This window comes from Phaethon lepturus, unplaced genomic scaffold, assembly GCF_000687285.1.
Source record: "Phaethon lepturus isolate BGI_N335 unplaced genomic scaffold, ASM68728v1 scaffold20350, whole genome shotgun sequence".
In the NCBI taxonomy this organism is placed as follows: Eukaryota; Metazoa; Chordata; class Aves; order Phaethontiformes; family Phaethontidae; genus Phaethon; species Phaethon lepturus.
Genome location: NW_010514366.1, coordinates 33,332 through 46,291, shown reverse-complemented (window position 1 = coordinate 46,291; position 12,960 = coordinate 33,332). Strand labels below are relative to the sequence as shown.

Here is a 12,960-nt window from a genome sequence, read left to right as displayed (position 1 = left end):
TTCCCTAAGACAGAAACAGTTTTATCTATGTTATCCCTGATCACAGTTTGTGTGACCTGTTCTTAAGTATGATGGATATGCCACCACCCTTTCTGGCAATCTCTTCCAGTTTGCCAGTAATTGCACTCTTCCTTATCAAAATATAAAGCCATTATTTTTTTTCCTATCCAACACTGACACAGAGAACACTTATGCAAATAGATCTTATTTCTAAGCCTATCCACATTCCTTATCTTTTTGACCATGTTTTTTCAATAGAAGATGTGCCAAGCTCTGTCACACCTTGCAGCACCTTTCCCTTTTCACAGTGGTTATTGCCCAAACATACAGGGGGGACTTCCTCCTATTCAGAATCTAGAACATGCAACAGAATTGCTTTTATTGAGACAAAAAAGCTTCAGTCTGTCTTTCCAGACTGTTACTCCGGTTGCATGGCAATGGAAGTCAAATGTAATGATAGTGGTTTATTTTAGAAAAGTTCAGTCAGCTCCCACCAGCTACATCAGAGAGACCCATGGCATCTAAAAAAGTTCTTCAGGGAAGCAGATTTTTAAGATGGGTTGACCACATGCAGAATTCATGTACCCAAGATGCGCTAGATTAATTGACTAGTCAAAGTCAGTGGAAATTATGCTTCAGATTCCTAGGCACATAAAGCCTGCAACCCCTGTTTAAAAACCCAAATGAGACATCACGTAAGGCATCTGCCATGTCCTTGATAAATGAACATCTGGTGTGATACAGCTTACAAAATGATACAGTTCACATTTTCCCTGCACTGTAAATACTGAAAGATGTCTCAAAAGGCACAAAAAGCAGTAAGAATGGTAAATTAAAACTCATTGTATGCATTTGTCCCAGGAACCCTGCAACTTTGAGTCCCAGTAACTGACTACTTTGAACTCAAGCAAGCGTGTCGCTCAGCCGGCTCCGAATGTACTGACCAGTAATTTTACAACATCTCTTTTCTTCCATGCCATAAATGACAGCTCAAAAAAAGAACTGGTCAGTTTTCATCAGCCACTTACTTGCTCTGACTGTGTTAAGCAAATTTTTCCAAGGCCTCTTCCTCTCACAACAAAACCCCTGACCTGGCAGTTTCTTGCTGTAGTTAAAGTCTACCTACAGATTTATTTCCACTGACCTTCTCTGGAGATCTGCAATTACTTCCTTCTATTTTGTGAGCTTACAAAAGCTGTTCAGCTAAGCCTGTACTATTTGTTTTCCATCCCAGCACAAAGCAAATCTTTCTCTGACGCCTGACCTCCCTTTCTCTTACCACTATAACAAGTTAGGCAAGGAGGCAAATGAGGGGAGCAGCCTTTTTGTAACACTCATCTTAATGGAAAGGTATCAAAATGTCTTATTTACATTTTATTTTCAAACCTATGAAAGCACATCTAAATTAACCTAACAACCATACCCCGAAAGTATGCGTAAATCACATCTGTGTGAAAATACACCTGAATTCAGCCCAGTAGCAAATTAGGAAATATGGCCCTATTCAAAGGCCCGAGAGTCAGTGCTTTCACATGCTCTAAAACTAAGTCACTCACATACCAACAAAGTGTGTAATACAAAGTCAAGAATTAACAGGTGTCTTTAAAATACAGTATAAATCCTACTTACTTGTGCTGTTTCCATAGTTCTCCTGCAAAACCAACAGGGAAAAAACATTATTCTTCCATAGCTCATAAATGCAGCAACAGCAGCATCAAAATCAGGCCAAAGGAGGAAGTAAATTGTCAGATTGGCTTTATATATATTATTAAATTACTGATATTTTTCTTGCAGGAAATTTATCAAAATGGGTCTCCATTAGCTTCACTCCAGGAAGAACAGGTCAATTAGAAGACAGAGCACGGTTGCAGGGAACTGCTCTCACCTGAATAGGGAAGCCCAGGGTAGCATGAAGCAGAAATGCAGTGAAGACTAGGAACATCTTCGGATCGTCTCCAGTCCTGACAGACCACCAGTGCGTGTCCTTATCTCTGCCGGTTCAGGAGCGCTGCCGCTAGATATACCAGCAGAGCCTGCTCTGCCGGGGCTGAAAAACCGGCACCAGCCAATGGGGATCCTGCAGGAAGCAAACTTCTTCTGCAGCCTCAACGGCCCGTTTAGCCCCCGGGCATCCCCCGGTGCCCTGCTACTGCTGTCACTGTGATCTATAGCATCCCTGTCTTCATGCTGTCATTCGTGCCGCTCTCTAGAGCTGGATCAGCCTCATGTTTGTGCTGCCATGCACTTCCTCTGTTTCTTGGAGGATCTTTCCTTCAGTGTTCAGTTTGACTGATACCACCTAGGAAGCCCTTGTTCCTGGATAACTTTCCAGAGCACTGTATTGTTGGGGTTTCAGATGGTAGGTGACTTTTTTCTTTATGTCACAGAAAGCACAGAAGGCCATGACAATATTGTGTTGCTTTGGAACATACAACTACTCAGTGAGATCATGTCTGTGTCTTCCCTGAGAAGATATCCTTCACCTTCTCAGCTTATGGTTCTATAAGTAGAATTTTGGTTTCCTCTTCTGTGTTTCCTGGTATTTCATAACATCATGGACATTTCCTGTGTTCCATCATTTCTGGCATTCTGACAGCAACAGGTGCCCTCGTGAGCTTTGTGACCAGCAGTCAGAGAGGAGAAAAAAGACAGCAGCAGCATAGCAGCACTTACTCATTTTGAGAATGGTTTACAGGTCAGCTGCTTGCTGGAGCGCACTTGTCCAGAAGTAGATGTAGGAAGCAGCGAGCAGACCTAGCAAGAAACGCTTGTAGGTGGTAAACCAGCTATCACTGAGCCTCTTATCACAGCAACCTCTTGTCGCAACTTCTTCTCACAGCAAAGCTCTGCTTGGTGAACCATTTGCTGAAGGTCTTGTAGCTGGGGAATTGTCTGGTCTCTGATACACACTTGTTTTGTGTCAGAGTACATTTTGCATGCATGGAGAAGGAAACTGAATTACAGAATATACAGATACTGTCTCTAGACCATGCCAGTGCTCAGGTACCCTCAGAGTAAGTTTCAAACCCTCTCACACTGTTATCCTTTCTTTCTGTATTGAACAAGACGTTCTAGAAGTTACCCATGTTGGTGAATGAATCAAGAAGCAGCAGAGGGCTTTCCACCTATTTATCTCCAAATCATACCCTGTCAAGGCTAGGAGTTACATGGAAATGTAATCTGAATTGCATTGGTGGGGATTACTCTTTATTTTAGTGGAGGAAAGTTCACAGTCACACACTGCTATTTTAGGAAAGCCTGGACTGACAAAGTCCAGGGATAAACTTTCTTTACCCCCACAGGGAGGCAGTGTAGGGGAATACTTTTCCCCGTCTGTCCCTGCACTCTGGCTGAAGTAAGGTATGCCCTAGGCACAAGACAGTAAAAAGCAGGGCAGCACATGGTCCTTGTGACCATGAAGGAACAAAGACCAAGCAGGCATTGTCAGCATGCTAATACTGCTGACACAGGCAGTTTGTGTGTCCTCTGTGCACATAAATGTTTGCACTAAAGCAATGCTAAGCGCCTTTCTTAATATTTATGTTTCATAGGGATGAAAATCTTCTTTGTTCTAAAGCAAAGTTGTGCAGCGCTGGTCTGCAGTCCTGGAATGGTTCTCCAGGTTTCTCACTCAACACAAGGGCAAAACAAATGTCCATGATGCCAGATGCCTTGGTATTCCAAAACCATACCAAAAAGACACTGCAGAATGGGGCTTGCATATAATCTGCTTCAATTAGAGTTTAGGGGAAAAAAGGAAAGCTCAGACCGCTCTCAGGGAAAAGCAGTCCAGGAGCAAATGGAGGGATCAGATATAGTGAGGGAATAAAAGAAGTTAAAAAGCAAGTTAGGAAGGATGGTAACCTTAGCATCTTTGTAGCGTGTTATTGGGAAAACACTACAGCCTCCTGAGTGACTGATTAACTGCTTGTGCTCAGGAAAGAGTCCGGGAACTGGGATGGCAAAAAGGATGCAGCACATTTTATGCCAGACATGCTAATACGCTGACATATTATGCAGTTCATCGGACAGATTGCTGCATGCCACCTTTTCCACATGCTAACACTAGTGATGACGGGGGAGATTGCTGTTACGGTCAAGAATGTGGCTGTAAATGCTACAGCTGGAAAAGTACGCACAACAGAGCGAGGGGGAGTGCTGACACTCATGCCTGCTGCCCATCCTGAAGATCCTATCAATCAGCTTTGGTTTGTGCCTGATATTTAGATTCAATATTTGATTGTTTTCCTAAGTGTGGTATTCATGGGGGAGGAATTATCAGCAGTCCTGTTTTCACTAATCAAAAAATTACCTAATTTTTTGAGATATTGCAAAAATAGGACATGGCTTTACCAGATGCAGTAAAGCTGTAGTAAAGCTCTAGCAGAAAAAGTGCTACAGAAATTGTCTTGAACCTTTAGGAACCAAACTAGGACTTAGCAAAGAGAAGCTGGCTATGCATGTATAGAAGAAAAGGATGTGGGAAATTTTGTCAGACTCGAGTTCTCCTGAGTGTATATCCCAGTTTCTGCTGGACAGTAGGGACCACACAGATTTTGCACATGAACAATGATTGGCAGGTGTCCAAAAGCAACAACAAAATGTCAAGAATTACTTGGATAGTGTCATAGTCTACAAGAAGCCTGTCAGCAAAACGAGCACTGCTCCTGAAAGACCACTACAAAACTTGGAGATATGCCTGAGGACATATGCTGATTTGCAGAGACCTGTATGCACAACCAAGAAACTACTTTACAGGCATACCAACGAAAAAAATGTATTTTCTCTTCTGTTGCATATGGGAGTTAACTGTAAAGTATGCATAGCCAAAATCAAAACAGCAGATGTATAAAAGCTACAACACTTCTGTAGATATCTTTCAGATTTTGCTCGGTCGTGTGTCATTTAGTCATATGTGTTATACAATTATTATTCTCTTTGGAGTGTTTCATTGTAAGCAGCTTGCAAAAACTAATGTAAACCATCAAGACTTAGTTACAAAAAAGAAATAGTACCTATTAAGACTAACTACTAACCTCTATAGCTACTAGCTACTAATTTCTGTGTAGTAAAATGCAGGAAAAAATAACTCCAGGAAATAAGAAAATAGTCACATTTATGTTGAACAGCTTATAGAAGTTATGTGGTAGCTACCTACCCCATTCATGGTAAGATATTAACAATTCTTAAAGGTTTGAAATAATCTGGTGTTACCAGAACCAACCATTGAAGCAATGGTATAGTCCACAATGCATAACTGAAATTGCTATGGATTGACATCACATAAATAAACATCACACAATTAAATTTACAGTCTGGGGTTTATGACAAGTTTGAACCAGGAATACATTATTTTAGACAGAACTGCTCAATATAATTTCTCTGGAATGTCTGCTTTGTGGGGCATTTTGGTATTTTGGCTCACTTTTATTTGGAAGAGGAATTCTGCTTTCAGCTCAGCTCTGGACTCATTCATTCTGAAACCCAGTCCTCTGGCCAGGAAGTCTGTTCTGATGCACTGCTTCCAGCTCAGTGCTTTTTAGTTTCCTTCTCACTAATTCCAGGTGTCGTAACACTCTAACACACAGAGTTCGCTTCCTTTTCTGTGGTGTCTTTATTATGAGATACTTTTCAGATATAAATCAGTCCTCACACAAGCTTTTTCTTTGCTGGCTTAAAGGACTTCCGGCCCTTTAGTCTTTCTTATAATTCAACTCTTCTTGGTTCTACAATCACATTTTAATTCTTTCAAATTGCCCTTTTTGGTAATGCAGTGATTAGGAGTGGATAATTTCAGTTCATGTCAGCCAGTACTGCACTTTGCTGGTTGAGACTATTATTGAAGCGCTGGCAGCATCTGAGGGTTTCACAGGTAACCAACTTAGACTTCAAGTCCCTGTATAGAAGATTGACATGTGTCATAAAAGACGACTAACTCTAGATAAGGCAAAGTGCAGTTAGAAGCTTTTTTCCCACACCCGAGAGCATAGTTGTTAAATCAATAGATATACTTGTCCTTCATGTCCCTCTCCACAATTCTTCTTTGGATCCTACCTCTCAGAGAAGGTCTGGATTTGCTCAACATGATTCCTATTCCACTTTCTGTTGTGCTTCCAGTTTCTGAGGGGCTCCTGAGGGATTCCCATGTCCTTGCTAACGCCATCTGTAGCAATGAATCTGCGTGGTCTGCAGATTCCTTAGCAGACCACTTACACATCCTCCGTGATATTAATGACTAGCTCCAGCTGTAGTCCTAGCCCTAGCAGTGTTTCTGTGATAGAACTCAAACCTAAATGATGAACATTGGCTTGCTATTGATTAGTCACTTTTCTATTCAGAGAGACAAACCTAGAAACTTTGATCTTCAGTCTGTCATCAGAAAAAGGACAACGACGAAAAAGATTTTTTTTTTGTGATGGATTGTTTTTTACAAAAGAAAAATAGGCAGTTAGCAAAAAAACCCCACCCCAAACCATAGCAAAGAAACAGATTTGAAAAGTCAAAACATTGTAACTTCTAAAATAATTGTTGAAACAAAATTGATTTTCATTTCAAACTCAGATTTCAAGGCCCAATTTAGCAAAATAAAATTTAGCAATTAAACTAGCATTTGTAATGACACATGATCCAATGATTATTTGGGCTGAGGGAGGGGAATGGAAGTGATGAAACTGGAACTTTAATTTGGACACTCTAGTAATGAACTTCTGATTGTTTTGAAAAAAACAAGAAATTCCTTTCTTTTATCAGGAGAAGCCATCTGATTTGTCTGCTGCCCTTAGGTGAGGAATGGATGGATCAAAGGTTTTACATGATGTTTCCAGCCTGCAGAACAATGTTAGGCTGATTGCAAAGGAATCCATGTGATGGGGTAAGGCGGGAGCTGTTGGAGTGGAGCCTGGGGTTATCTTTGGTCTCTCTGCCCTCTGAAGGGAGACATGCCATCACACAGTGCTGCCCCGGCTGCACACGTATAGCACTGGGGAGGTCTCCTGCCAGCGTCTCCTTGTGACAGATTGTGCAATGCCAGCCAGCTCCCCTGCTTGGTTTCATCTCCTGTGAGAAAAGGTCTCCTCTTACCAACAGGTAGCTTTTGGTCACATTAACTGTGTCATGAAAGTTACCTTTGTGAACACTTGTCTGGAGATTTAACTAAACATCGTCCCACCTCTGCTTCTCAGAGGAGCGCATGGGAGCTGACTGCGAGCTGTAAGTGAAAAGCACCACATCTCTGCCTTTACGGTACGCAGATCTGCCTGACAGATTGGTAATCCTAGCCCCTGTCTCTCACCCTGGAACAAATATGCTCCTGTACACTATCATCACCATCAGCTAGCTGCACTTCACTGACTTTTTTTCCCCTTTGTACCTCATCAGAAAGGCTGGCTGTACTGCCTATCTCAGTAACTTTGCTTGTTATTCATTTACTGGCTTCCCAACTGTCCTCTCTGCAGGGTTTTTGAATATTTCACTGCGAGTCTCAAGAAGACTGTTCCAGTCTTACCACGTTCTTCTGAACGCCAGTTCCCTGCCCAACGTGAGCCTTGCTGTGAATTACACCCGTTTACCAGGTTAGCGTACGGCTTTGCTTCCTCTTCTGGGAGGATAGATGCCTCCTGGGCAGGTGAGTTTGGACACCTTCCCCTGCTACTTCTGACTTTATCTGGATCCACAGAAAAGTACTTTAGGAAAAGTTAAAGAACAGCCCTTGCAGCCCCTGTCTTAAGAGAGCTGCTATCCAGGCAGACAGGAGTGACTGAATATTGACACTGGAAAGATTGCCTGATAATAAACTTTAAACTATTAAATAACAAAGAATCTGCTTGTTGCTCCCAGAGTCTTTTGCCAGAGAGAACATTTGTCTCCAAAGAAGAAACCATCGATCTTTGACAGCTTTGACCATCATAACCGATGCAGCGTGGGTTCCTGGGCACGGCAGGACAGCCAGCAAGTTTGTTTTGCCCGTTGCCTGTTGTGAGCACATTAGCGAAACCCAGTTTTGGTGGGTCTCAGACAGCCGGGCTGGGGGCCACGGTCTGGCCTGAGGGCCAGGGAGCTGGACTGGACCAGCAGGGCCTGCCACCCCGTTGGGTGGGACAGAGCTGGGGACAGCAGGGCAAGTGACTGGACTAGCAGGTTTGCTGCAAGGAAGGCTGAAGGAGTGCTGGCAGAGCTGCAGCGGGTAGGGGAAGAGGGTGGGAGGCCGAAGTTTTCCCAGCCCCATGCTGGCAGAGAGTCCCTGAGGTGGTTTGCACAGCACAGCCTTGGCCTGGGCTAACCACCCCCATTGCCTCTCATTGCTGCGGTTTAGCTTTTACAAGGAAATAATTCACATTTTAAAATCTACAACTACAACTCAAGATTTAACCATGTCATCTGTCAGAGGAAAACCACCCTTCATCCTCTTTTAGTTTCTGAGGGCTGCCCGTTCCTCAAGGAGCAGAAGATTGCCTCTTTCTTGTGCTGTGCTAAGGCTGCTGCTATCAGCATGTACACATGCTCCACAAATCATTACAGATTTACCCTTCCAGCACTCCCATCTGGAAAGGAAACAAGATTTTTTTCTGTATTTCACAGCAGGAGGACCTGAATGTGTACACAGGCACGTGCACCCCTCTCCCACTACTGATTTGCTCCAGGAATTGCAGAATTTTCCACCACGGGGGTTGGAAGGATCCCAGAGAAGGTGGCTGCCAGTCCAGTGCCTTCACCATTCCCTTGGGGAAGAGAGGATTTAACAGGGCACAGAGGATGGCTGCTATCCAAACTGTGACTGATCTTGCCTTGATGCTTCCCAGGGGACTTGTGGTTACATTAACCTTGGCTTACAGCTGTGATTACATTAAAGAAAAGCTTCCAATGGGGACTCTCTTTTCCACTCATTTGCAGTGACTCTGCCACTAGTTATTGAACATATTAAAGAGACATTGCCATTTTTTAAACACTTACCAGTGCGCTCTCTGTTGCTTGATGAACACATCCCTCTCCTTAGAGAACTTGCAGTTGAAATAAATTAGAGAGGCTGCCTTGAGAGCTTCTGCTGGAGAGAAAAGCTATGTTTTCATATTTCATTTATTTTAGATTTATGTAATTAGCTGATAGAAGCGTGCATGGCCAAACTTTAATCTGAAGGCTTTCAAGTCTAGTCTTTCGTCTTCAGAATTGTCTTTGCTGTAGTTTCAATTCTCATCAGTGGACTCAGCTTTGTCTCTCAGTGCACAGGCTTGTATGCAGGAAAACCATTTATTTGTGTTGGAAGATTTAAACTGCAGCTCCCGTTTCTTACAGGGATGGTTCTGTTGTGGATCTGCAAATGATACAGTGTGAGTTCAGCAACAAATCAAGGTCAAGGCACTCTGGGAAAACTTCTGCTTACAGATCTGCTCCCATCCATTACATATATATCATGACATAAGGAGTGACATCTGAGTGACAACAGGATCTGTGAGGATATTTTTATTTCTCCTTTAAATAAATAAATTCTTTTTGTAGGAAATTAAAGAAGTGGACAATGTGGAATATTCAAAGTGGTTGGTTTCTGCAAAGGAGAGAAGGGTGGAGTATTTATCACTTTATTCTGATAATCTTTTCTGATCTAGAAGAGAGAGAGGCTTCTCTTCTAGAGAAGAGAACATTTCTTCTCTTCTAACACTTCTCTCTCAAGTGTTACTCATTTTGGACCATCATAAAAAGGAGAAGAGAATGCAGAGTTTGTCTCTCCAAGAATTTATGAGGACCATAGAGGCAGCCTCTGTGGCCTGCCATTAGATGAATTATGGCTCTACCCTCGAACCATTGCAATTCTGGTATCTTGAGGTCTGACAAAGAAACAAGCACTAAGGTGCTGGTTTATGTGATGACATAACTAAAAAAAATGTAAAACACAAATAAATTTAAAATATATATATATGTATCAAATGAACAAGTCAACCTTTTTATCCAATTAACCAGGAAAACTGTCATTTTTTGCCTAATCATGCAACTAACTGGGCAGCAGTCTTGATGACCTTACTGGTCCTCACAGAAGAAGGATCTCATGCATTTCTGCTGATGGATGTACTTGATTAAAGCACTCACAGACTGAAACTGATGGGGATGCTCTTCGCTGTCAGTGAAGGCAGTTCGCCCAAATTATGAGTTGTTGTGAGACAATGATCTTTTCCACACTCCACTATATGGTTACTGTAGGAGATGGCTTGACTGCTACCCTAGGGTGATTTAGAGTAGCCTTTCATTAAGCTGTATTTTCACTTAAATTCCTCATACTCTGCTGCTTACACATACATCTTTGCTATCAGCCCCTGCCAGGGGTAACAGACCAAGCCTAGGAAAAGGGAAGCAGTGGTGTTCTTCCAGAGTAATAGACAGGCACTGCCACGCTTTGAGTGCATTTCCCCTCCGATCACATCAGAACGGGTCATGCCCCCAGGCAACTTTCCTTTCCCAGCCCAGGTTCCTGCTGGTGGTCAAGGGGCTCCCTCGCCTCTTTCCAGGGCTTCTCCTGCCCTATGTCATTGAAGCTGCCAAGGACTTGCGTCTCATCCTCCTGGTGGCAGGAACCACAGCTGGGAGTGAAGGTCTGAGTACATTTGGACCCCATATGGTGGTGGTGTGTCCCTCTGTTAGGTAAAACTGGGGAGGTGGGGGGAACACCAGGCTGATCCTTATACTGAATAACTGTCTGGGTTTTCAGCCCTCCACTCATGTCTAAATGTGCTCACCTGGCCAGGTCTGGAGGGGAGTGATGGAAAATCTGGGAAGAAAATGGGACACTGCCATCTCTTTACCTTCAGCTGGAGACTAGCTGCTTCTCAGTTGCCTTTCTTGCTCCTCACCTTTCCTTATGTTGCAGGGCATCGGGAAGGAGGCCTGCTCCCAGCTGAGGCCTGGGCTCTGCTCCTTGTCCTACCCATCAACGGTGCCACTGGACAGAGGCAGTGGTGACAGGCTGTCACGTGCTGGTGATGGAGCATGAGAAGGGGCTGGCAATATTTGCTGCCTGGTAGCTGTAGCTTCATTTAGCCTTATGATCACTCTAGTAGCTGAATTTCTGATTTTCCCAGAGACAAAGGTCATTGCCATGTTTGGAAGTGATCCTGTTCTGTGGCAACAGAGGCAAAAGTTTTTCCTCCTTTCTCATGACATGCCAGAGATCTGGTTTAGAAGGTCAAGCTACGAATTTTGCAGCTTTGGGTGAAGAGAGTCCATGTGAGCTCCTTCTCATCTAGTAGACTACTTGGGCATTGCTGCAGAGTACAGAATTATAGGGTGTGCATGTGGCACCACACTTTGCAGAGACTGATGTCTTTTTGCCTTGTCTTTTCTTTGCCTGTGACATGAGAAGAAAGAGGTTTGGGAGCTTCCTCCCAGGGTCCAGAAGACACTGTGTACTCCACTGTGGCTGGAACAACCCTACTAAGGTTTTCAGGATGTTTAGACCATCTACATTGTTGTTTAAAATAAAGAAGTAGCCTCTGAATCTAATCATAGTATGGTTTCTGTGCCCCACTGTTTCTGTGTCCTGATCTGTGCAGAGCTAGCCAAACTGGGAAGTTGTAGGCAGCTGTGTCTCTTAAACACCTTGCCATGCGACTTTGAAGATTACACAACTGTTCCTGTTCTAGAGACAGGAGCTGACCTTTCCCTTCTACTGTCTGGTACCAAATGTGCCTCAACTTTTCACAGATATTTTGACACAAGATTCATGTATTTTGCCACAATTTAGGTGAAATGCAAAATTTAAACTTGGTTGGAACAAAAAGGTTTTCTCTACAAAATTATAGCTTTGGGGTGATTTAATCTTAATGACATATTTTTGTCTGATGATGCCACAAAACTTCTTCAGTGGAACTGGTTCTTCAGGGGAGTTAGGCTGTATGGACAGCAAGAAGAGCCTGGTACTGACCAAGAAGATGCAAACTGCTGCTGATATGATACGTATGTGTCATTCTGGGGACATCAAAGATGTACGGGCTTGAGTGATGAGGGCTTTTGATATGTAACTACAAGTGTGACAGAAGATGTTGGATGGTGACAGCAACTTGGATGGAAATATCATGATTTTTAATATGATTCTGTTAGACTTGTATGAAGTCTCTTGGGAGAAGACATCAGTGTGAACCTGAGATTTCACATTGTAAGAAGACATATCAGTGAGATGTTGGTATGGGCTCTGTAAACCATTTATGAAATATGACAGTGGGAATGGATCAGGAAAAGGTCAGGTGAAGATAAGGTATAGAGGAAGAAGAGTTATCTATTCACTCAATAGATAATGGATTCTCATATGGTGAGGGCAAGAGAAAAAGACCTACAAAATCAACAGATAGAAGAAGTAAGAGGAGAAAGAGGAGGGAAAAGTATATGAAAGTAGAGGGAGGATATGACTGAGTTTCAAAAGTCATGAATGTGTCCAGGAAAAAAGGACAGAGCAAGCTGGTCAGTGTAAGCGCAGCAGTGGAGTAGAGACTGTGGAAACAACTGAGACAAGTAAGGGAATTTGTCATAAGGGTTTTACATTTCACCATAACTGTGTTAGATTTCCTACTTTACCCAGGGAAGAGCCTCTGACCCATTTTGCAGTTTTGCATCTGGAAGACAGTTTACTCGGCAGTTTTGAGAGGGGCAAGGGAACAGCTGAGGACACAGAGCTTCAAGTCAGGAGCCCCCCAGGGAGAGGACAGTCCTCTCTGAAGTGTAATTTGGGCAGTTGTGAAAGTGAAGGAAACAATTCCCTTAGGGACACTGGAAGGAGCACACATGGGAAACCTCCTTTCAGATTTGGATGTTACTTTTTCAGTCTCACATTAGAGAGAGGTCCTATCATGACTACTTTGGAGATTGAAAGTTGTGTACAAAGCAAGTACAGCCCTCTGGGCAATCACAGGCAACGCCCCTGTGCTTTCCACCACAGAAGTGCCTAAATCCTGAAGGTGGTAGCTATCTCAAGATCATTTAGAT

The 12,960-nt window shown here is 43.2% G+C and overlaps 1 protein-coding gene across 1 annotated transcript in view; it reads right to left on the bottom strand.

Moving 5' to 3' along the window:
- ASTL (astacin-like metallo-endopeptidase (M12 family)) overlaps positions 1-1,942 on the bottom strand; it is a 10,885-nt gene extending 8,943 nt beyond the window's left edge. Inside the window, exons 1-2 of the mRNA XM_010292864.1 lie at positions 1,886-1,942; positions 1,630-1,651 (exon numbers count right to left, since the gene is read on the bottom strand). Coding sequence (XP_010291166.1) covers positions 1,630-1,651; positions 1,886-1,942 — 79 coding nt within the window. The remainder of the gene's footprint in view (positions 1-1,629; positions 1,652-1,885) is intronic.
- Between the last annotated feature and the right edge of the window lie 11,018 nt (positions 1,943-12,960).